The following is a 24037-nucleotide window of genomic DNA, read 5'->3' as shown; positions in this document are numbered from 1 at the left end:
TCTAAATATAAATCATACTAGCGGTCATCCTGGAAAAAGGTGAGTCTAGAGGCCTGAAAAGAGGAATCAGAACAAGCTTTGGGCTGGACTGAAGATGACCATTCCTTCTGGCCTGAATCCTGAGGCCTGAAGGTGCCTGGAATGTTTTTAGTGGAGTGAGAGACAGGGCCCCTGCCACATAGACTGTAGTGCACAGCTCTCTTGATTGTCTGCACAGGCTTTACACACTGCCTCTCCTCCCAGTAAATCCAGTGGACCCTGGGCGGCCATTTTCCACAATGTGTCATTGTGAGGCTAGTTTGTTGGACTTTGGGTCCCCGGCCTCAGCTGAGCCAGTCAGAATCCTGCTCCAGTGGGTCTTAAATAAATATCGAGAGATTCCAGGCTCACTGTGGCTGTTCTCTGGAACAGAAGTGATGTAAACTTACTGGGTGGGCCAGAGAAGCAGAGAACTAGTCTACAGAGGAGGAAAAGCAAGATACATGCCATTTCATCTGTTTTGTCAATTCTAAGTGTTATCAGTCACCAAATCTACTTCATGAAAAAATTATCCTCAGAATTTTCAAGGGTCTTTAAATAATCATTAATTTAATCCTGACTCATGAAGGAATCTGCAGAAAGTTCTCTTCAAATAACGTCACATTATTCAAAATTGTGCATACGCATATGTGTGTCTGTATTGAGGCATATGCAAATATACGCATATGTGTACACACATAATTCATAGTCCTTCTGAAGATATCATGGATTCAGATACATAATATGCAGAAATAAGTCTCAGATATAACCTCATACACTTCAGAGGTTTACATTTTCACAGCAAACTTACCTGCAAAAAGAAATGAGAAAACACAGTACAACTTTATATCACTAGGTTTCACAGCAAACTGAAATGTGTGTTGAACATTTTGATGATGGTTACTTAAGACTGAAACTATCTCATCAGCTCTAGAAGATTGAAATTACAAATCTCTTAGGTATCACTAGGCTAATATGAGCCAAAGTGCTGTAATTTTACCAAAAAAAAAAATTGCTCACAAAGCCTACTCTATACCAAAAAAGATCTACACATGCAATATCCACAATGGAGGTGGAGATGAAGAGGGGACACCCTTCTCAAAGTACTTGGATGCTTCCAGTGTTTAATTTCATATTGTCCTGATAGAAGGTGGTTCTATGTATCTATTTCCAAGAGTGAAAAGTGGTCGTGTGCTCTGAATCTTTTTCACTTACAGAAAAAAGAGGAAGTGACAGGACCACAGTCCCATTACTGAATTACACAGGTATATGCTGTATATAAATATTTATACAATTTAGCCACATCTCACTACACAAATCAATTTGTTTGGCACTGTTTACCAATGAGCGGCCTAAATCAGAAGCAACCAAGATGTCCAAAAATTGAGGCTCAGTGAAATAATTTATGCTTGGCTGTGAGTGGACCAAAATATTAAGAGTGTTTTCAGAGTTTTACACTTACCAGTTGGTAGATGTATTTGAAATATATAATACTTGCAAAACACACTTTACTTAGTTACCAAAAACTACAGGTCCCCAAAATAAATGATATTTACACCTGTAGCCAAGAATAGAGAGCCATTTCTCACTTGCTCAAGAAATTCACCCCAAAACCTTGATTAGCCTTTCCTATACTAAGTACCAAGTGATATTTCTGGAAAATACTGTGGAAATGGACAATAATAATGCTGCTTCAGGAGGTGAATTTCTGAGTCATAAGGGAACACAGGTACAGGAGACATTTTTTATTTGGTCAGTTTCCTCTCATGCTTAGTGGAAAACTCCATCCTGGGAAACAGGCCATTGTCCCTGGCTGGACACAGCTTCTACCTAATGAAAGGGTAGGTGCTAAGTTCTTGTGTCTTTCTGGGGCTCCCTAAGTTTCCAACACGGCAGAACCATTCTGAATTATCCTTGCTTCTTGCTTCACGTACCTTCCTTCTGGGATCGTTTTCGTTCTTCCTCAAGTACGCTTTTTTCTTTAGAATTTTTCTTAGTGACGGTCTGTTGGTAGTAAATCCTTGCAGCTTTTGTGTGTGAAAATGTCTTCTCCCCCATGTTCATTCTGTCTTTGAAATCTCATTAATGCACTGCCTGTGATGCACATCACAGTTTGGTTGTTGCTTATTCAGTAATAAAACTTTCATTCTCTTTTACATTCTGAAGAGTTTTTACTGGTGTGACAGGAGATTTTAATTATACTTCCCCACAGTTATAGTTAATACATCAGCTGAGGTTGCATTCATCTGAGGCTCAATGACGGGCGGGAGCACTGCTTCCAAGAGGGTTTGCTCAAATGGCTGTTGACAGAAGGCCCCCGTTCCTTGCTGGCTGGTCACAAGAGGACTCAGTCTCTTACCATGGAGCCTCTCTACAGGGCTGCATGAGTGTCCTCACAGCCTGCAGGTGGCTTCCCTCAGAGTGAGTGAGCTGAGAGAGAAAGCAGGAGGAAGCAGGAATACCTTTTATGACTTAGTCTTGGAAGTAATATGACATCATCTGGGCCATATTCTGTTAAAGAGTCACTAAACCCAGCCCACATTCAGGGGGAGGGGATTAAGCTCCCTACTTAAGGGAAGGGTCAAGTAATTTGTGGATATATTTCAAAACGACCAAAACCATGAAATACAAGAAGTACCAGCAAGCTGGTTAATGAGTGTCACCAATTCAAAAAGTATCACATGGTAGTCTCTGAGCAAGAACAGTAGAAGTGCCCTGAAATCTTGCAGCTTTTATATAAAATAACTTGACTGGGGTTTTCCCAGATGTGACAACTATGTTAAAAATTCCCTGGTATTACCAATAACAAGTTGAGAAGATGAAAGAAATCTTTCCAAACCATCAAAATATGTTTCAATCGACTATGATGGAGAAAAGATCATTTTTCTATTCTCTCTAGAAGATATTTCAAAATCGTTGTCAGGGTGGGGGTGGGCGAAATGGTCAAAAAGTACAAGCTTCCAGTTATAAAATAAATAACTCTTGGCATGTAATGTACAGCATGGTGACTATAGTTAATACTGTATTGTGTATTTGAAAGGTACTATTAGGGGAAATCTTAAAAGTTCTCATCACAAGAAAAAAACTGTAATGATGTGAGGTGACGGATGTTATCTAGACTTATAACGGTGATCATCTGTCAATATATACAAATATTGAATCATTATGTTGCACCCTTAAGGGAATATAATTATATCTCAATAAAAAAGTAGAAAATAATTACCATGTTCTGTACTATTGAAGTTGTTACTCCAACACACAGACACATACAAAGACCATTATCATATGAAGAGGTGACCAAAGAGTGTGCAGTGGAAGAAATGTAGGAAAAAGAGTATCACAGATGTGTGTGAGGCAGTTAATTAATAAACGTATTGTGTTATTTTCTGGCTTCTGTGCTGTTTGTGGTATCTATCAGCAGGGTTAGCTTCACGGGTGAGCGACCAGTCTCACAGGGACAGCAGGCCCCACATTCAAGGCTTAATGCTCTGTGGTCACCGTCTCCAGATCCTTAATAATTTTATCTTTGAATTTGTGTTTTGCATGTGAGATCAAATGAGACAATAGAGTGTGCAAGAGTCGTCGCCCTGCATGGTTCCACTCTTGCCGCCTCCTTGCTGCCTCAGGATGGGTTCCTGGCTGACTGCTCTCCTGTGGCTCTGGCAGCCTGGTTGCTTTCTCTTTGCTCCAGCCCAGTGCCCACTGCCACCGTCCACTTCCGTGGGGGCCTCGGTGCAGGTGTCTGGCTGGGTCAGAGTGGGTCTGGTTGAACTCGTGTGCTCTGTGGCCTCTCTGGGCAGGGAATGGCATTGGCCATCCCACCATTTGAAGGTCAACTCAGCGGGGGCAAGCCTCTCACCCTTCCCTGATCCAGGTACCTAGCATGTCCTGGCACTGAGGTTGCAATACCTTCGAGGGTTGCCATGGAATGAGGTGGTGGCGCCTGGGAAGGTGAGATGACTGGCTGGACCTTCCTGCTCCAGCAAGGTCAGCTGGAGGGAGAGGGAACCAGCAGCCATCAAGCCCATGTACATACTCCATCCAAGTCCAAGGCTGGCCCTGGCTCACTGGAGCAACAACACTGACCCATCCGGTATCCCCAAACCCAAAAGTGTGCTCCCTAGGCTGCACTATGCCTGGTGGACCCCCTCATCCTCCTTCAATCCTGCCTGGGTCTGGCCTGTGTTCATCTCTTCTGACCAGCTCCAGGCACCCTCCATGGACAAGTCATGAGATACGAATAAGGTGCTTTCAGTGATTCCGCATCTGTGGTAAATGCTCTGATATTTGTATCCAGAACTGATATTGCCCAATGTAAAGACAAACAGTAAAGTTCATGATCATAATTAAAAGTTTTTTCTTCACTTAGAATGACATTAAATAGCAAACAGGAAACACACCCAGTCGAGAGAGACTGCAAAAGACAGGGAAAAGTGTTATATTTTAGTACCTTTAACAGATTTTTTCCCAGCTTTTGAACGGGGGATCCACATTTTCATTTGGCACTGGGGCCCGCAAATTATGCTGAGGGTCCTGTTTGTCAGCTTCATTCCATTAGTAATTTCTTGTGATTTATTTTCTCATCCTACAGAATTGTTCACTTTCTACCTAATTTTGCACTCTTTCTCAAAGAGAGTCCCCAGAATAATAAAATCTTTAGACCTCCGCACAAGCCGTATCCTCCCCGACACCCCCAATATTGACCTTACCTTGGGTGATGCCATTACGGATTAATTCTTTTTCTCGTCCACTTTTTCATACAGTAAGCTTATAGAGCTAAGATTAATGAGAGGCAAAAAATCGCTCACAAGGGAGTGTCATTTCAAAAATTAAATCGCTGGCATCCGAGGAGAAGCCGGAAACTCAGCAAGGGGAAGTTGGCGAGGATTCGGGGTGTTCGGGAGGGAACCCAGGAGCTGACAGTCCCCGCGGGGGTCTGCGCTCGGCGCGTGCCCTTTAAGAGGCGGGGCCGGGGCGGGGCCTGGAGGCGGCCCGCTCTCCCAGACTGCCTCGCGCGTGCGCCGGCAGTTCGGCCACGTCCCTGGCCACGTCGCGCCCGCTCTCGCCATCTTCGTCGCTTCCTCTCTGGGGCCGCCGCCGCCTCCGCCTGAGCCGCCGAGCGCCGGGGCCACCGCGCCTACCGCCGCCGCCATGAACATCTTCCGGCTGACCGGGGACCTGTCCCACCTGGCGGCCATCGTTATCCTGCTGCTGAAGATCTGGAAGACGCGCTCCTGCGCCGGTGAGCGGCGGGCGAGGCCGGGCAAAGGCTTGGGCGCGGGGCCGGGTCGCCCGGAGGACCCGCCGACCTCGGTCGCCCCACGGCCCGCGGGCCTGCGCTGGCCGGACACACCCCCTCGGCCGGCCTGGCGGGCGGCCGGACCCCAGGACGCCTGCGACCCCTCGGGGTGGGCGCTCAGGCTGGGGCGGGGTTTCGCGGCGCTGGGCCCGGCTCCGCACTTGCTCCGCTCCCGAACTTGAGCCGTCGGGGCGGAGGCGGCGCCAGCTGGACAGCGCTGGGCCCTGTTCTCCCTGAAAAGTTTGGATGGGGGGTCCGGCAGGTGCGGGGAGCCTGCGAATCAATGGGACGGGCGGGAGGAGGACGGGAAGGACCGCGGCCGGCTCGGCTTGACGTGGCAGCCAGGCCTGCCCGGGAGGTGGGGCGGGCGCGGGAAGAGGTCACCCGCTCCTTACCCAGCCCCCTCGGGGACTGGCCTTTAGGTTAGGATGTCAGGTAAGACCTGTCCTCAGAGGTCTGCTGACTTCAACCCGCCTCTCGGGTCCAGGATCACGCCTGCCTGGGGAGGGAATGTGGGGAGGTCTCTAAGCGAATTTCTCGGGGACACTTAATGATACTTTGCGATACACACTAGTTTGTCAAACTCTGAGTGCCTCCATCTGATAACGGGTTCTCTTAAACTTGCGGCGTCCGCGGGGTACCGCCGACGTCTCGTAATTCCTCACTCCACGTCACCAGTGAGTTGGCGATTCCCTCCTTGGAGGTACACATTTTATGCCTGCATTGCTCGGAGGCACCGAAACAGTTCTTAACGCTGTGGAGTTTTACATCTTATTAAACCTAAAAGCTTAAGACTGGCGAATTTTTTAATGATTTCTTGAAATGCAGTGTCTTCCTTAAACATATTTTTGGTGCTATGGCCTCAGTGAAATAACTTTTCATCAATTCAAGAACTTAATTTTTGCAGAGGCAGTAAAAGATGGAGTCCTAACGGACTTGGATGGCAGAGATTCCATTTACCCGATTGATTTGTAGAAATTTCCACCTTTAAAGTAATACCACATCTTTGATTGCGTCTTCGGGCCTCACCTCTCTCCCTGGAACATAGCTGAGATCCAGGAAGTAAGCAAAAACAAAAAAGACCTTTGAGCAACAAAATCGATGTCACAAAGTCCATGTGCTGAAACCAGTGTGTCTGACTTGGAGGTGATCTCTCAATTTATATATGGTTCTGAGAGATTTAGTTGTAAGATTTCCAATGACAGCAAAGTCATTGCAGCGATTGTGACAGCTGACATTTAAGCACTTGCTATGTACTAAGTAGTGAACTAAGTGCCTTGTATGGCTTACCCCATGTAGACCTTAAAATAACTTTATGAGGTGCTATTGTTCCCATTCTGTGGAGGAGGGAACTGAGTCTAAGGGAGGTAGAGAAAATTAGTGGTAAAGCCAGGACTGAAATAGAGGCAATCAGTAACTCGAAATCAAGGAGTTTGAATAAGTTATCTGTTTTGTCCAAGTAATTTTAGTTTAAATGTTTGACGCCAGACCATTTGTTTTGGTCTTTTTTTTATTGCACGCAGAAAATGGTTTTTTTGCAGCTTTACTGAGATATAATTGACATATAACATTGTATTAATTTTAGGTGTACAACATAATGATTTGATATATGTATATAGTGCAAAATAATTATCACAGTAAGTTAATATTCATCACCACAGATAGTTACAGTTATTTTCTTGTGATGAGAACTTTTAAGATCTACTCTCTTAGCAACTTTCAAGTATCCAATACAGTACAGTAGTACCTTGGTTTTTTAATGTGTCCGTTGACAAACATTTTGGTTTATGAACGCCGTAAACCTGGAAGTAAATGCTACAGTTTTCGAACACGACTCAGAAGTTGAACAGGTCACATAGCTTCCGCTGAGTGCAAGATCCAGAGGCCTAGCTGTCGGCTGTTTTCAAACGTTTCAGAGCTCGTGGATTACGTTCGAAAACCAAGGTACCACTGTATTATTAACTGTAGTCAGCATGCTGTATGTCACTTCCCCAGGATTTACTTACCTGGTTGACCACCTTCACCCATTATCCCCACTTCCCCCGCACCCAGGGAATACTACTTTTAATCTTTATTTTTGCACCAAAATCTTTGTATGAGTCTCTTCATCTTCTTTCATGTGTTTCTCAGAATTCCCTCATCTGTCAAGTCATTAAGTTGAACGTGTGTCTAAACTAAGATGTTGGGAAGAAGTTAGTGCAATTCTCCAGATATAGACTCGAGTAATAAGGAGATAATGAGAAAGTCTGCCATTTAGTTTGTTTGGTTTTTAATAGTCACTATTTTCATTTGGGAGATTTAGGAGCATTTAGAAAAATACAAACATATTTCAGCCAAAATAATAAGAAAGATAAATAGGTGAGTTAAGTTCATGTGTGTTAAGTATTCCTACAGTTAGCCTGTAGTTACAGGGCGTTATTAAACTATTGTTATTGTCAGACTTAGGATCATTTTAGTTCTTTAGTGAGATTTTCTGACCTTTGAAAAATCAAAATCACCAAATCATTTATTCAGAATTAAATGCTAAATTTGATTAGCTGTTTTGTTTTTCCATCCTAAATTATAAAAGTTGTTTAGAGACTTTTGAAAGAGTTTGAATTTGATATGAGTTTCTCAGATAACTGGAATAGGAGACATGTACATCCAGGTTGCGTTTCTTTGAAAATACTGGTATTGGGGTTCCTTTTAGGAATTTGGCACCTGTTTGAACACACCTGCAGCTACAGAGTCATGGGGCTTTTTTCTCTTAGGGTAAGGGATGAGGCAGGTTATTGAGGAGGAAGCTAGAGATTCTGCTTTCCTGACCGTCTAATTTCAGAATGGTTGCCATAAAGGACCTGTTTTAAAGTGGGGTGGAGAAGTTGATCTTGGTTTAGCTCTGTATGGATTGGCATTCTCCTGTGTCTGCCGTTGTCATTACAGAGGGGTGCCCAAGTGAAATGTGAGTTTCTCATAATCCTGAACAGTCATTGCAACTGGATGCACAGTGTGCTCAAGTTACCACCTGATTCTTGTCCGAGACGCTGACCTGGATAGCCTTGGGGAACAAGCCTGGGTTTGTGGATGAAGAATTTCCTGTCTGTATCTTCCTGGAGGCTGCTTGTTATTCAGAGGGCTGTGTGTATTATGCTTAAATTACTGGTGGAATCCTGAGAGCCGCAAGGCCCCGCCATCCTCCCCTAGCCTCCCCGTTCCCTGCACCTACCTATTGCTTAGATTGTTGTTAGCTGTTGGTAAGTAGGCTGTAGTCTTTTCACCCTCCCAAACATGACAGGAATGTACCAGTGTCTCTGCATTTCAGAATTGGACCGTTTATATTTTTGAAGTAAATGGAAAGCACCTCATCTTTTACTGTTGCCATTGAATACTTCAGGAAGTGTTTGCATCACATTCCCAGCCCCTTCTTTTTGTTTTTTTGGGGTTTTTTTTTAAAGATTTTATTGGGGAAGGGGAACAGGACTTTATTGGGAACAGTGTGTATTTCCAGGACTTTTTTCCAAGTCAAGTTGTTGTCCTTTCAGTCTTAGTTGTGGAGGGTGCAGCTCAGCTCCAGGTCCAGGTCCAGTTGCCGTTGTTAGTTGCAGGGGGCGCAGCCCACCATCCCTTGTGAGAGTCAAACTGGCAACCTTGTGGTTGAGAGGACGCGCTCCAACCAACTGAGCCATCCGGGAGGCAGCTCAGTTCTAGGTGCCTGTTCAATCTTAGTTGCAGGTAGCGGAGCCCACCATCCCTTGCGGGAGTCGAACTGGCAACCTTGTGGTTGAGAGCCCACTGGCCCATGTGGGAATCGAACCAGCAGCCTTCGGAATTAGGAGCACGGAGCTCCAACCACCTGAGCCACCGGGCCCGCCCCCCAGCTCCTTCTTTGTAGCAGATGTTACCTGTTTTTTGAGTGCCAATCTCTTCAATAATCATTGTTCTCAAACATTTATTGACCACCCACTATGTGCAAGGCACCGGGGACACAATTCAGAGCAGCAACTTGCAACTATAAAAGTTTCTGCACTCAAGAAAGCTGCAATTTAGTTGAAATAATAAGATGTAAAAAGATTAGAATATAGGGTATTAAACCATATTAGCAGTCAGTCCTATGACTGACGTGGCAGGAAGGATTCCAGGGAAGGCTCCATGACTTCCCAACAAGCGGTGTGTAAGACCCTGTGAAGAGAGGTATAAGACTTTGCTGGTGTACGTTCAAGCCATGGTCCTGGATAGGACCAGGGAAGTGGTGGGAATCATGGTGCTACGTCTCCCCAAGTTCACTTACTAATGTGGAATATCATCAAAAGTAAAAGACAATAAACTGAGAGAAATAATCTGCAGTATATCTCAGTGACAAAGGGTTAATCTCCATAATAAAATACTCCTACAAAAATAAAAAGGATGAGGTTGGCAGTTCACAGAAGAATAACACAAGCCAGTGAAGCGTGAAAGAGTGCCCAGCCTCACTAGTAGTTAGGCGCTTGGCTATTCCAATAGAATGCATAGCATCATTTGCCCGCTGGGGCGGGGTGGGGGGTGGGGGGGCGTAAGAGGTTTACAACATCTAATGTAGGCAGGCTGTGAAATAAAGAGCATTCTCATCTGGTGTTAGTGAATATGTAAATTGGTACAGCCTTTCTAGCAGAAATTGGACAATGTATTCTATCAAAAGTTTTATACATTTTATCCCAGCAATTCTAGGGAATCTGAACAACAAAAATTGTAAAATGTGTGAATAAACTTTATATAAAGATGTTCGTTGTACCTAAATGAGTATTAAACACTGTTTATAGATGAAAGGGTGTTAATGCAGTATTTGTAAGAAGGAAAATTGTGAACAACCCAGATGTCCATTAATGGAGTGGTCACACGAAAGTTGCAATATTCACACTGTGGGACACCGTACAGCCATTAGAAAGAAGGAGTAGGAAGGGGGCTTAAAAAAGACCTGGAAAGTTGCACTTAAAATAGAGGTGGGAAGGGTGTTAAAAAAGGTCCTTTTGCCTTTTATTCCATATATTTTAGCTCAATGGAATTTTTAATAAAAATAGCATGGATTTCTTTGAAAACAAGAAAAATGTCAAAACAGTACATAGTAAGAGCTGTCGTTTATCAAGCATTTACAGTGGGGCAGGTAATAGTATAAAGCAGTTTTTCCAACAGTCCCACACAGTTGGCATAACTTGTCCCCATTTGACAGATGCAGGAAGTGAGGTTTGGGTGGGCGGCAGGTATGTAATGGGCCCAGGCTTACCCTGTGCGTTCAGGGGCTGAGCTAGAACTCAGACCTTCTGTCCGTGAGTCACAAGGGCCATGGAGTGAGTCTGTTTCTGATGGTTGGACGGCTGCTTCCAGGGAAAGTTGACGCCTTTAGGAGAGTATCCGATCTTTGAGACAATGATTGGAGCATGGTGCCCAGGAGCCCTGTTAAATGCTGCTGTCCAGGTTATCCTCATGGTGTGACCTACACCGCTTGGTTGCATCTCAGCAGTTAGCAGCACAAAAGTCATTCCTGGAAAGCTTTCCTGTTTGGTTGAGGGCTCTGTTTTATAAATCAGTGGGAATATAAGAAATGCAACTTTAACCCACAGCATAATTTAAAGTAACACAGTGGAGTATATAGTCGTGGGCTTTTATTAAACTTAACTTGGTCCAGTGGGAAAAGAGAAGAATGGTGTTAAGTTTAATGACTGAGTTTCATTTTACAAGTTATACTCCTTAATTTGGATATTCGGCGCATTTGGTATTAGGATGGCTGTTACAGAAGCAGTTAGAGCGAGTATTCTTGAGAGCTTGTCACCTGATAGCCTTCACATACTCTGGTCTCAAAACGGAGAGAAGCTGGGGATAGGAGCCCCTGCGATAGGAGTCCCTCTGGTATCTGAGCAGGTGTTTTCCCCCCAGAAGGAGATTTCCTGCCCCTGCCCCCTCTGTCTTCAGCTGGGATCCCTGCCTTCCTGTGAGGACAGGACAGTTTTTCTGTTTTGAAGGAAAAAGCTGCTACTTGCTAATCAGGATCCCAGGCCAGGAAGAAGAGGGTAGAACTGTGTAAGCGTCCTCAGATTTCTGCCATGGCATTTCCTGCATGGGTTCTGCACCACGGGACAAGCTCCAGGCCACATGCTGCCTGTCCCTCTCTCCTGCCCCATGCTCTGCTCAGGGGGCTCCCCCACCCTCTGGCTGGAAGTAAATTAGGTCAGAGCCCAGAGCACATTGCCTTGTTACAGTCAGAGACACAGTATGACTTCGAAACTCTTTGGAAGTATTCCCAAAATACCACAAAATGAGAATTTACCCCATGACATGAAAATAAAAAGAATTCCATTTTCTTTTGTCCATTTGTTCATCCATTCAGCAATATCTCCTTAGCCCTGCTGTGTGTCACGCCCAGTGCTCAGCACATAATACCACGTGGAATAAGGCAGGACCCTGGCCTTTGGGGAGCTCTCTGTCTGGTGGGGGTGGGGAGGGGGACAAGCAACCAGGTAATCACAGTGCATTTTGTAAGTGCTGTAATGTAGTAGGAGCCAGGGCAGCAGCTGGGAAGAAGCAGTTGCCACTTGTTGACTGAGTACAGAGTACACAGCACTGAGGGATGGCATCTTCAAAGACGACTTCCCATAGGAAGTGACATGTGCATTGGGTTGCAAAGGGGATTAGTCCCTGATTTTTAATATAGGAATGCTAAAAAGGACAAAATTTCAAATCTGCTTGGCTTCCAAGTTTCCATTAGAATAAACCCTTTACAACAAAGTTTGCCCATATGTATCCTATAATTTTTTATTTAAAATATTGGAAAGAACCATACAGGAAGTTAACTGTAAATTTATCTCAAGGCTCCAACAAACATCAAATATGGACTGTGCTCCCTGCTCTCCCCCATCTTGTCTTCTCCCTCGTGGTCTCTGTGTCGACGGCAGCCTCTTGTTTCTACTTTGGAACATTGATCTTTGATAGGAAAATAAAGTTCTTCATTACTGGGGAACAACTAAAAGGAGCAGGCTTACTGTCTGTAGTCTACCTTTAATCCTTGAAATTGGTTACTGTTGATGGATCCAGAAAGGGAAGAAGGGGAGACTCATCTTTTTCTTCAATTTCTACTTGGGTGTTGTAAATCGGCTGGAACTGCAATTATTCAAACACAGCAAGTAACCTTCTTAAATCCAAGCCTATAGTTTCAACATGCTGCAAAATTGTTTTGTAAAATGTGTTTTTTATTGTGATTTTTACATTCTGTAGTATTGCTAATAATTTGGGTGCAGTGACATTTCTGTTAAATACATGCTCAGTGGTGTAAGGTTTGCCATGTAGATGAGGGTGGGTGGGTTCTGGTGTCTAGTTAAGATTCAGTTTCCTTAATGAATTCACTCAACCACCAACATCTGAAACCCTTAGTTCACATCCTTTGTCACATAAATATTGGGCCAAATACAAATATCAGAAAAGCCCAGTGCACGCTATGTGACCTTCCAGACTTCGCCAGCTGAGTCTGGATGTGCCATAACAGTTGCTCTGGAGGTGGAAACAGTTTTAAGGTGTTAAAAAAAAAAAAGTGCTGCTTTTTAAGACTAGCTGTAGCAACAGGTCCCCACCCTGTTAGGTGAGTATGAGGTTGGTTGTGTGATGAATCTAAGCAGTGGAATTTTTTAAAATCTTAACATGTCCAAGTAAATGCTGCACTCTCAAACGAAGCCACCTTGGGAGGCCATACCACTATTCAGTTGATGCCCAGATTCTTATCTGAAGCAGAGTTCCTCATCTCCTCAACCGATTAGATTCCAGCTCTGTCCTTGAAAGATTGGTCACCATGAGATACTGTTTTAAAATGGAAAGAAAGGTGCTAAAGATAACAGACAAGTTACAACACTAAATAATAGCAGAAGTTTTGAAATAAACTTATTCTTACCTAATGTGACGTATTCAAACAATGCACCTCTTGGTATATTGGCTCTGGCATAACCAAGTCACTTTCCTGTAGTTAACCCCATCATAGTAAGAAACCTCCCCAAAGGAGAGTGTTCAGGGATGGTAAGGGGAAGAATAACTAAAACCACTCATTTATTTAGTCATTTCAGACATCAGCGTTTGGCCCCTGGTGTCCACTTTCCAGACCTGCACTTCCCGCAGTGTTGTCTACAAGAACCATAAAGCTCTTCCAGGCTTTTCTAATACTGTCCTTTTGTTTCTGTAGGTATTTCTGGAAAAAGCCAGCTTCTCTTTGCACTGGTCTTCACAACTCGTTACCTGGATCTTTTTACGTCATTTATTTCATTATATAATACGTCCATGAAGGTATGGTATAGCATCCAATGGAATGTATTGCATCCATAAGACACAGACCTATGGAAACTTAACCATTAAGCATATTTTTACAGTTTCAAAGCAGTATCTAATTAAAGTGCTTTGCACTTAGAAATTTTTTAATCTTAAGTTCCTTGAGTATGATAAACTTCTAAGGCTCTTGATATGAAAGAGGGGAAACCATTATGTTTTCAAGCAGTGGGAAATTACAGATTCTCCAGGAAACCCAGCAGGTTCATTCAGAAAGAAGAATGAAAGCCAGGGCTGGACTCTGTGTAGGCATCTACTTCTTTTTTACCCCCAGTAAGTTCATATTTCTTAAACTTCCTGTGTGTGTGCCATCTTTATTACTTTTGTCATGCTTAAATGACATCTGTACCATAATTTACTAAATACGTTTTTTAAACCTTTTAATTTGTCCTGAACAGTGGTATCCATGGTACCTTTGGTGTCCTTACATTTTTCCTAATCCACATGAAAGCAAATGTATAACTGTTAAAATACAGAATGTGTGCATCTTGTATCTTGTATAGCACTGCCGGGACACGCTGCACACTCGTTCTTTCACACATTGCTGGACATGTACTTCCCGAACACCCACAGGACATGGCACTTGCCTAGCACTGGGGCAGGGCAGAAACAAGCAGAAGTCATGGTCTGGTGGGCGGAGTACCAGTCATCCCAGTAAAAGGGAATGGCTGCAGTTTATGATAGGTGCTATGAAAGAAAAGTATGGCGGCTCTCAGGATGTAGATTAGGAGTCTGATTTCATTCATTCATTCATGCACTCATTCGTTCTTCAAAGGCTTGGTGAGCACTTGTGTGTCGGGCACTGTTGTAGGCACTTGGTTAGTGGCACACCCAAGGAAGTGAGGTTTAAGCTGAAGCCTATTGGTGTGCCATGGAAAACAACTCCCCAACACTGTGTTCCCAAGCATTTTCATAAGCACAGGTCAGAGTGGCAAAACAACATTTGAGTCTGTGGTCTTTCCTAAAAAAGCAAATGTGAGTTACCCTATGATCATTCCATTCTTCATTACTAAGTGATGGGAGCCTAGTAATCAGGAAATCGGCTTACTTTAAAAATGCCTAGGTCCCTGCTTGTCCAAGCAGGTATTAGAAGCCCTCAGGATACCTAGCTTTCAGAGGAATACTGCTTTCTTGGTTCTAGTTTCCAAGCACGTCCTGCAAATCAGGTGAAGGGTCAAGTTTTATGTGTTCATACTGTGTTTCCCCGAAAATAAGACCTAACCGGAAAATAAGCGCTAGCATGATTTTTCAGGGTGATAGCCCCTGAACATAAGGCCTAATGCGTCTTTTGGAGCAAAAATACAAGACCCGGTCTTATTTTTGGGGAAACACGGTAGCTTTTTACTTTAAATGCCAAGCACTGATGAGAAGAGAAATGCTGCTTTCCCCAGGGGCTGCTAGGGCCTTGATGGACATAATGGCTGGGCTGTAGGCTGGGTGCTGTGGGGGAGAACCCCGGCCCAAGTGTCTCGGGAGGATGTTCTGCAGGTGGGGACTCTGTACACAGGTTGTGTTTATACATGCAGATTATATGTTAATTTATTCATATGCACGTATACATAGATTTGGGTGTGGAGAGAACTCCTGTAACAGTATAAGATACTCATCTTCCTTGATTTTTTGGGAGGATGGGTATGACTAACAATTTTAATACCTTGTTGACTATTTATTTTGTTTTTAAGCATATGAGGGCTTGGTGATTGCTTTCATTTTCCTATTTATTCAATGGCCCAAATGCTGCCCCTCGTTAAGTTTTGCAGGGCGGTTTTCCTAAGCAGTAGTACCAGCCAGTGTACCCACAGGATCCCAGTTCTCTCTTCATAGGCTAAACCTGCTCTTTGGTTCTTGGGCTTAAAATTCTGCAGTCTGAAAACTGGTGTAATTTCAGAATATCAGACTTTTGTTTGGGTCGGGTGAATATATGGTGTTTGACTTTTGAATGTGCAGGAACATAAAATGTGATTGGGAGCCCTTCAGCAGCTAGATGGCAGCGCACCTGGAATTGCTCCCTCATAGGCAGCAATGTTTTACAAATTGTCACTTACTTTTGGTTTTACTTTTGTTTTGTAACCAGACAAAATTTCAAAGCAACAATTTGAATGTTCAGTGTTAAAGTAACACAATTTAAGTAAAAAACCATCATCGTAAAGTTTAACATGAATTACATTGTTTATCTTATCTTTAGAAAAGCACTAGCTAAGAAATACTATGCTGGAGGGAAGTGAATTGGTTTTGAACTGCATTGAACTTTGCATTCATTTTTTTTCTTAAGCTACATTCTAATAATTTAAAATGGGATTAAAAATACATTCTTTGGCAGTTTCTTATAAACTTATACTTAACATATGATTCAGCAATCCCACTGCCAAGAGAAATGAAAATTTATGTTCATACAAAAGCCTCTACACAAATGTTCATAGCAGCTTTATCCACCACCCACCAAGCTGGAAATAGCCCACCTGCCCTTCACAGGTGAGTGGATGAACAAACTGTGGTACATCCATGCGTGGACTGCGGCTCCGCAATAGAAAGGAGGTTACTGTCTTATTAATACCTGCGACAGCATGGTTGGATCTCAAATACATTATGCTACTTGAAAGAAGCTGGTCTTAAAGGTGACATACTCTATAATTCTATTTATGTAACATTCTAGAAAAGGCAAAACTCTAGGGGCCGAGGACAGATCAGTGATTGCTAGAGGTTAGGCTGGGGGGAGGCTTGACTGCAGAGGGGCAGCAAGAGGAATTTTTTGCGGGGTGATAGCACCGATCTGTGCCTTGATTGTGGTGGTGGTTATGTGACTCATAGAGCTGTGTACCCCTCAAAAGTGAATTTTACTATATTGAAATTTTACATTTAAAAAATATATATGGATGATGTAGAAAGCCCAGGGAGTTGGAACAATGATAAGGCATGGATGACCTGGTGTTTTTTCTTTTGTTTGTAGCTTATCTACATTGCCTGCTCCTATGCCACGGTGTACCTGATCTACATGAAATTTAAGGCAACTTACGATGGAAATCACGATACCTTCCGAGTGGAGTTTCTGGTGGTCCCTGTGGGAGGCCTCTCGTTTCTAGTCAATCATGATTTCTCTCCTCTCGAGGTTAGTTAAGAGATTATTTAGTGGTGCTGTCTGGTTCTCTAGGGAAAAAGGCCTGTTTGCAGAGAATGTGGGGTTCTGTGTTTTTTTCTGTTTGGCAAACTTCAGGTGCAACATACACTATTTGGTGTATTAATAAATACATCGTGGACAGGAATTAAGCCTCCAGGTATTTGGGTGTCTGACGACAGGTTATTACCTGACTCCTCTAGAATATAAACTTGGCTTCTCTGCCTGTTTGAGTGTTTGATGAACATGACCTCCCGCTCTAACCCAACTTTTGCTGCTTCATGTATGGGGGTGGCACATTAACACTGTCTGTGACTCCCCTAAGCAGTGCTGCTCCGCTCCTCAGCTTTAGAAAATGTGGTTGGCGTGGCGCCCCTGGCACTGTGCAGGCCCATGGCTGCTCCTAAGTGCTTCGTCCTTCTCTTGGCATCCTGGGGTTGGTTACATCATCGCACTACCCTTGGTCGTCTGATGGGTGCCGGGAGTGTCTGAGCTTTTAAAACCCTCCAAGGGACTGCTCATGAGTCCTTCTGTCGTCAGCCTGAATAAAGTGCCACTTTGGACAGAGTTTGCATAATTACAGCTCTGATTTCTTAGCCCTTTGATTTAACCACACCCAAAGAGCCTAAAGAATAGGAAAAATAGTGAGAATATTTGGATGGTCTGGAAAGACCAGCTGGTGAGGAAAAATAGCAGTGAGCAAGTTTAAGGAGCCTGGTTATCAGTGTGGCCACCCTGAAGAGAGCAGAGCTGGTTTGGGACCCCAGATTCGGAGTGGGACAGGCTGATCCAGTAGAAACGTCATATATGTCGATTCACAGAGAATTATACAGGGAAGAACATGACATTGGGCAGATAAGGTAAGGGAAGTTCTGAGGCAGAGGTAGGTGTCCAGGTGATCTGGCTGGTCACTGGGAGTGTCTGTGCCTCTGAAATGCAGCTCAGGTTTCTGTGGTTTATGAACTTGCTGAGCTCCTCTGTCCTGGGCTCTCTGCCCAGACTCCCCACTTTTTGTGCTGCTCCGCAGTAAAGCAAGAGTATTCCCTGTGAACCCCTGGCGGGCACTGGCTGCTGACCAAAACCTGTGGTTTTTCTCACAGATTTTGTGGACCTTCTCCATCTACCTGGAGTCGGTGGCCATCCTGCCGCAGCTGTTCATGATCAGCAAGACCGGAGAGGCGGAAACCATCACCACCCACTACCTGTTTTTCCTGGGCCTCTACCGGGCGCTCTATCTCGTCAACTGGATCTGGCGCTTCTACTTTGAGGGCTTCTTCGACCTCATTGCTGTGGTGGCCGGCGTGGTCCAGACCATCCTCTACTGCGACTTCTTCTACTTGTACATCACTAAAGGTACGGCATCTGCATCCTGCCTGCTTTGTGCCCACGGCGTGTGCTCTCAGGAGCTCCCTAGCCCAGCACGCTGCCAGGCTAGCACTGGCTTTCTGAAAAAGAACTCGCTGCAGACAAACTTTATTTATTTATTTATTTTATTGGGGAATGTTGGGAAACAGTGTATTTCTCCAGGGCCCCTCAGCTCTACGTCGTGTCCTTCAATCTAGTTGTGGAGGTCGCAGCTCAGCTCCAAGTCCAGTTGCTGTTTTCAATCTTTAGTTGCAGCGGGCGCAGCCCACCATCCCATGCGGGAATTGAACCAGTAACCTTGTTGTTGAGAGCTTGCGCTCTAACCAACTGAGCCATCCGGCTGCCCCTCGGGTAGCTCAGCAGCTGCTCGTTGTCTTCAATCTAGTTGTGGAGGGCGCAGCTCATTGGCCCATGTGGGAATCGAACCGGTAACGCTGTTGTTCAGAGCTCGCGCTGTAGCCAACTGAGCCATGCGGCCGCCCCCAGAAAAACATTTTAACAAGTGTCAAATTAAATTCTGAATCAGGTTTTCAGTCTTTTGTCTCTTGCTATATAGCTTTACTGTTTTCATTTTGAAAAATTACATCAGAACTGATAATTCTGAAAGCTGTCACTTGAAATCTTACCACTCAAGGGTCATTAATTATTGCTAATGAAATTTCAATAAATGTAATTCTATATCTCTCTGTGCATACAGATACATTATGTAAACTACACATGGGACTCCAGAATCGGCTGTTTCCCCCACTCACATTTTTTTATGTCAGTAAATTGAAATCTACATAATTTTCAATAGCCATAGTGTTTCATTGTGTGTATTACCAAAATGCACTTACTCAGCCCCCTGGTCATGGGTATTCAGACTGTTACTTCTATTTTGCTGCCTACATTGCTGCCATGAAAAGCCAGTGCTTAAGTCAGAATCCTTGTAATGAACATTTCTGCATTTCTGTGAATATAGGACATGAGAACTTCACAAAAATCTGGTGAAAGCTATGGTCCTTGCCCCCCCAAAATCATATTTATATATATGCACACAAATTTAGGCATATAGGGCTGGCCGGTGGCTCAGGTGGTTGGAGCGCTGTGCTCCTATCGCCAAGATTTGGGGTTCGATTCCCACATAGGCCAGTGAGCTGCGCCCTCTACAGCTAAGATTGAGAACAATGGCTCTCCCTGGAGCTGGGCTGCTGTGAGCAGCTGGAGGTTGGCGTGAGCTGCGGTGGGCTGCTGTGGGCTACTGTGTGCTGCCATGAGTGGCCGGTGGCCAGCGTGAGCGGCCGGCAGCCAGCGAGAGCTGCTGTGAGCTGCTGTGAGTGGCTGACCAACTGCCTCAGCAGGGGGAGCGCAAGGCTCATAAGACCGGCATGGGCCAGGGAGCTGTGTCCTACACAACTAGACTGAGAAACAACGGCTTGAACTGGAGTGGGGAGGGGGGAGGCAGGAGAAAGGGGAAAAAAATTAGGCATATAGTTTTAGGGTATTCAGAAGCCCATGAAACCCAACCACAAACCACAGACCCTTGCTATACAGTAAAATTCCTAATGGTGGAATTGCTAAATACAAGGGCTTATGAACGTTACCTCTTTTTTTAACATCCAATTTTATAGACCTCTGTACATAATAACAGTTACATTTTAATATATGTTGATTAGGGGAGAAAGTCATGATAAAAAAAAAGTTGCTATTTAGTGACAATTTCAATCAAATTTGTATTTCTTAAATATAATTGCTATGGCATCTGGGTGCATGAAGAAAATTCCAGTATATGTGTGCATGACATTTCCATAGTGAAGAGGGCTTTGTTTATTGACACCAGAATCAAATGGCTGTTGGTTGCCAAAAGCTTATTTCCTCGAACATGACTATGTAGTATCTCATCTGACTGTGAGTGACAGATGTCTAGGATTGGGAAGAAGGAAACTAAGCTTGTCAATATCAGTCACCTTTTGTTTTCTCTTCCTCTCTTTCACATTCTAGTACTCAAGGGAAAGAAGCTCAGTCTGCCAGCGTAAGTGCCAAAGACCATCAGCGGCATCTGTCCTTCAGGGTGCTCGGACAGAATTCCTACCAGCACAGGCACAAGATGCTTGATAGGGGACATCAGAAACTTAACTCTAATGTTGCGGAAGGTCATCAGAGGCTCTTTAAGAACGCAGAGGAAAAGAACCAGGAGGTTTCTGTTTAATGCATCTTGCCTTATCTTTTTTTATTACTATGTACAAAGATTTTTTTACACAAAAAAACTTAATGCTGTATTAATAAATTCAGTGTGTAGCTTCAATTGGGGTAGTTTCAAAAGTGAAGATTTTGTGAGAAATAGTGCAAACCTCTTTTTTTTTAAATTCTTTGAAATTGTTGATTCTTTGTGTCTGCAATGAAATTGTACTCTTTGACAGTTGGTAGATTACACATTCTTCTAGCTATCAAACTTGCATTCCACTATATTTATTTTATTTTATTATTATTTTTTTTTTTTTGCCAAAAGATGAGTCATATTTGTTTGAAATCTGAGACACTATGTTCAATTTGGTATATCTGTTCAAATTTCTTCCCACCTGATGTGGAAATCCTTCCTTCGACATCACAACACTACATTTAAGGTTGGTAAGGATGACATGCAAGTCTTATGGTTTTCATTACCAAATTTTTAAGATTCTGAATGTAGATGGAGTCTCCTTTGAGAGTCACCAAAGGTGCCTGCCCTGCTCCCCTGCTAAGAAACGCCAGTTTGAGACTGTCCCAAGGGTGTCAAAGAATTCGGTGGGCAGGGGTTCTGGGCTGCTTGCCATCTGAGTGGGGGATGCGAAGGCCATTCCTGATTATTTTGGATCTAGGACTCTACTCCTCTGAGGAATAGAACACAAGTAGTTACCTATCACTTTAGTTTATAATTCCAAAAGATTACTACAACCACGTCCATGCTGAGATTCAAACGGTTGTTCATACCATTTTTGGATAGAAAATGATTTACATTTTTAAAAATTGGCAGTACCAGTTGCCATTCCTTATACGCTTACATTTTTTTGTTTTTTGTTTCGTTTTTACTGAACTCTTGCATGATTTATCTTGTGTTACCACCTTAATAAACACTTTATTAAACACAGAATAAATTGTCTTTTTTTCATGAATTAGGCTTTTGGAACATCCTATGTCAGGATGGTTTTTGTTTTTCAATTGGCAAGAAAGCTCTCTATAGAGCTGCAAACACTTACTGTCCACTTAATAACCTAAAACTTTCTGTATTTTGTGGAAAATTTGGAATTTTTCCTCCTGATTTTGCCATTAGAATGATTTGCTACATTTTTTTATTTATTTATACAAAAGCAAATGACTTCGTTTTTATGTGATGCACCATAAGTGTTAAAGTGTTACATACTAACTGCTCACTACAAAGAGGACATAGTAGTTTTGCTTGCCATGTTCAAGTGTGGAACAAGGGAGCTGGATGGGGTTTATTTTTTCATCTAGCGTGTCTCCTAACATCTTTCTCAGCTGGCTGTGTGACTGCATAGTTTAACCTCCTGTCTTTACCTCTCTCACTTTGCTTCACCCTTTGCCTCATGGTTTTGCTTCTGTGTCTGAGTATCTTTCTTTCCAGCATCTTAGTCTTGGTTTAGTTTGTTTTCATCCTCCTTGGAAGATCCTGAGAACATGGAGGAAGGGGAGGAAATCCTGTCATGAGTGGAGCAGACTGCTTGCTGCCCGAACTGGGGGTGGGGTGGGGTGGGGGGGCCTCACGTTTTTTTGTGCATGTAAATCAAACAGGCGCGGCAGGCTCACTGGAGAGCAGAGGCTCTGGGACCTCTCACACCACCTGATGTATGAAGTACCAATGCTTTCTCTAGTCATTCTGCCCAAGTAAAAATAAAATTGGCTAAGATGTGACCACCATTTTGTGCCCAACCAGGATGGCATCTTAACAAATAGGGTGCCGCAGTGGGAGTGCAGGACTGGGCCAGCGTCCTCGCACACGACGGAAACAAAGGCCTTGTGTGACGCGCCTTACGAAGCACTGTTTTAGAGTTACTCTCACTTCCTGAATAAAGGTTATCAGGTAACTAATGTTTTTTATTGAGCTGTTTTATTTGCGTGACTTTTTTTCAGTGTAAGCATGAAGAGAAATAAAGCAGTTAACCAATTTGCTCACTAAGTGATTAGTCTGAAAAGCTGCTGGCTGTTGGCTGCTTATAGGCCCAGTCCATTCCCTGCACAGTTCAATCAGTGTTGATTACTAACATTTCCTGCTTCCTTACAGTCTGGTCAAGAGAGAAGGTAGAGAAAATAGGTGAGAAAAAAAAAAAAGAAAAAGTGGTGCAGGCGGAAGGCCCTGTGATAATCCTGCCCAGCCTTTCCAAAGGTGCTACGAGGTTGGAGAACTTCTGGAAAGGTCAAGCTATGATTTTGTTTCAATAGAAAGCGATTTGTGGGAACCTGAGTAAGCCGCCTTCAGAGTCTTGACCCCTCACACTCCAGCTCTGTGACCCTGGATTTAACATGATCCTCCTTCCCCTCGGTTTCATGCAGACCCTCCTTCCACAGCATTTCTGTGAAGTGTAAATGAGCAACACAGCTTGGTGCTTCAAGACGACCCCCTCTTTCCCTCCCTTTGTGCTTAGCTTGGGACAACTACCTTGAAAGCTGACCCGGGAGCAGTTCTGGCCTATTAGATGACATTAGTCAGCTTTGCTCTTGGAAGAGCGATGCATCTATAGACACCGACTCCTAGAGACCTTCCCAAAGCACCCGTCCGAGGGAGGTCTGATGAGGGCCCATTGCATTGAGGCTCCAGGTGGAGTACTGCCCCCCAACCCCTGTGCGCGTCGCCCTCTAGTGGCTAAATGTGGAATTACCAAGGAACCTGCTCTCTCCCCAGTACGTGCGGCAACCCCCACACCCCCCAACTAATCTTGATCGAGGTTAGCCTTCGCAGTGTGGAGCCTTCGCAGGTGTTATGGGTGTTTGTCCTGCATTTTTGAAACAATTCCCTCCTGTCCCTGCAATTTAAAAGTAAATTGCAGCATAGTACAGCACTATTCCTTTTAAACAATGAGTATTTTTTTATAATACGAGAATACTCCAGATGGCTACTCCTACTTTCGCCCGGGGCACTTAAAAGGGGAGTCTTTAGGCAAACACTACACTGCACTTGACTCCATTACCAAAACAATGGGAACAGAACCTGTTTACTCATAAGGTTTCTAAGACAATAAATGGTTCTGTAACAGGGAAACTGGTGTGTCCTGAAATGTGACTTATTTAAAGTTCTGAAAACTGAAGATCTCAGGCCTGTAAAGAATGCTTAGAAAAAAAGAATCCAACCTCCTGGCTAAAACTGCACCCCCATGTGATATAAACAATAGCAGCAAACGTTAAATGCAAGGATCTCATTTTTCTTGGGACATAGAAATTTAGTCAAAGAAAATCAAGCCCTAAAGGGAGAAATAGAGGGAATATGAATCAATTGATATGGAAAAATGAAAGTAAAGATCAGTTTCTCCAAGTTAATATGAAGATAAGATGAAATGCCAAGAAAGTCTGAAGAATACTTCCTGTAGTTTGCAAATAAACAGTGAAATTAGCATGAAAGAACAAGCAGAGGATAACGAAGTTTTTTCCCCCCAGAAATTCAAGATGGAGCAAATATGGCAGACCGTTATCTTTTGTTAAATCTGGGTGGTGGGTTCTTAGGTGTCCCACATCTCTGTATTTGAAAATTTTCACTTAAAAAAAGTCATGATGGGTCATTTACCTTTTCAAGAACTATGCTTTGATTTGGCTATTTCACTTTGGAAATAACACGAAATGGTTATTTTAAAAAATAGATATATTTTTAAAGATCAATTTTTTAAATAGGTATTTTTAATATAGAATTGAAAACCCTGTGTTTAAAATAAAGGAATAATATGCTTTGTATGACATACCCACAT

At 43.5% G+C, this 24037-nt stretch overlaps 1 protein-coding gene and 1 long non-coding RNA gene across 2 annotated transcripts; one reads left to right on the top strand and one right to left on the bottom strand.

Annotated features, from left to right (window-relative positions):
* Positions 1 to 569: 569 nt before the first annotated feature.
* On the bottom strand, positions 570 to 5047 carry LOC109459299 (uncharacterized). Its single transcript, XR_012489901.1, has 3 exons — positions 4728 to 5047; positions 1953 to 2448; positions 570 to 829 (listed from the first exon to the last, which is right to left on the bottom strand). It is a non-coding gene; the product is annotated as an uncharacterized LOC109459299 (long non-coding RNA).
* KDELR2 (KDEL endoplasmic reticulum protein retention receptor 2) lies at positions 5040 to 22172 on the top strand. Its single transcript, XM_019753661.2, has 5 exons — positions 5040 to 5260; positions 13491 to 13591; positions 16578 to 16736; positions 17843 to 18095; positions 20088 to 22172. The coding sequence occupies exons 1-5, from the start codon at positions 5170 to 5172 to the stop codon at positions 20120 to 20122; spliced, it is 639 nt and encodes a 212-aa protein (XP_019609220.1). The 5' UTR covers positions 5040 to 5169; the 3' UTR covers positions 20123 to 22172.
* The last annotated feature ends 1865 nt before the right edge of the window (positions 22173 to 24037 follow it).

This window comes from Rhinolophus sinicus, linkage group LG10 (genome assembly GCF_036562045.2).
Source record: "Rhinolophus sinicus isolate RSC01 linkage group LG10, ASM3656204v1, whole genome shotgun sequence".
Taxonomy (NCBI): domain Eukaryota; kingdom Metazoa; phylum Chordata; class Mammalia; order Chiroptera; family Rhinolophidae; genus Rhinolophus; species Rhinolophus sinicus.
Note: the sequence above shows the minus strand (reverse complement) of the source record. Positions and strands in the feature narration are given on the sequence as shown.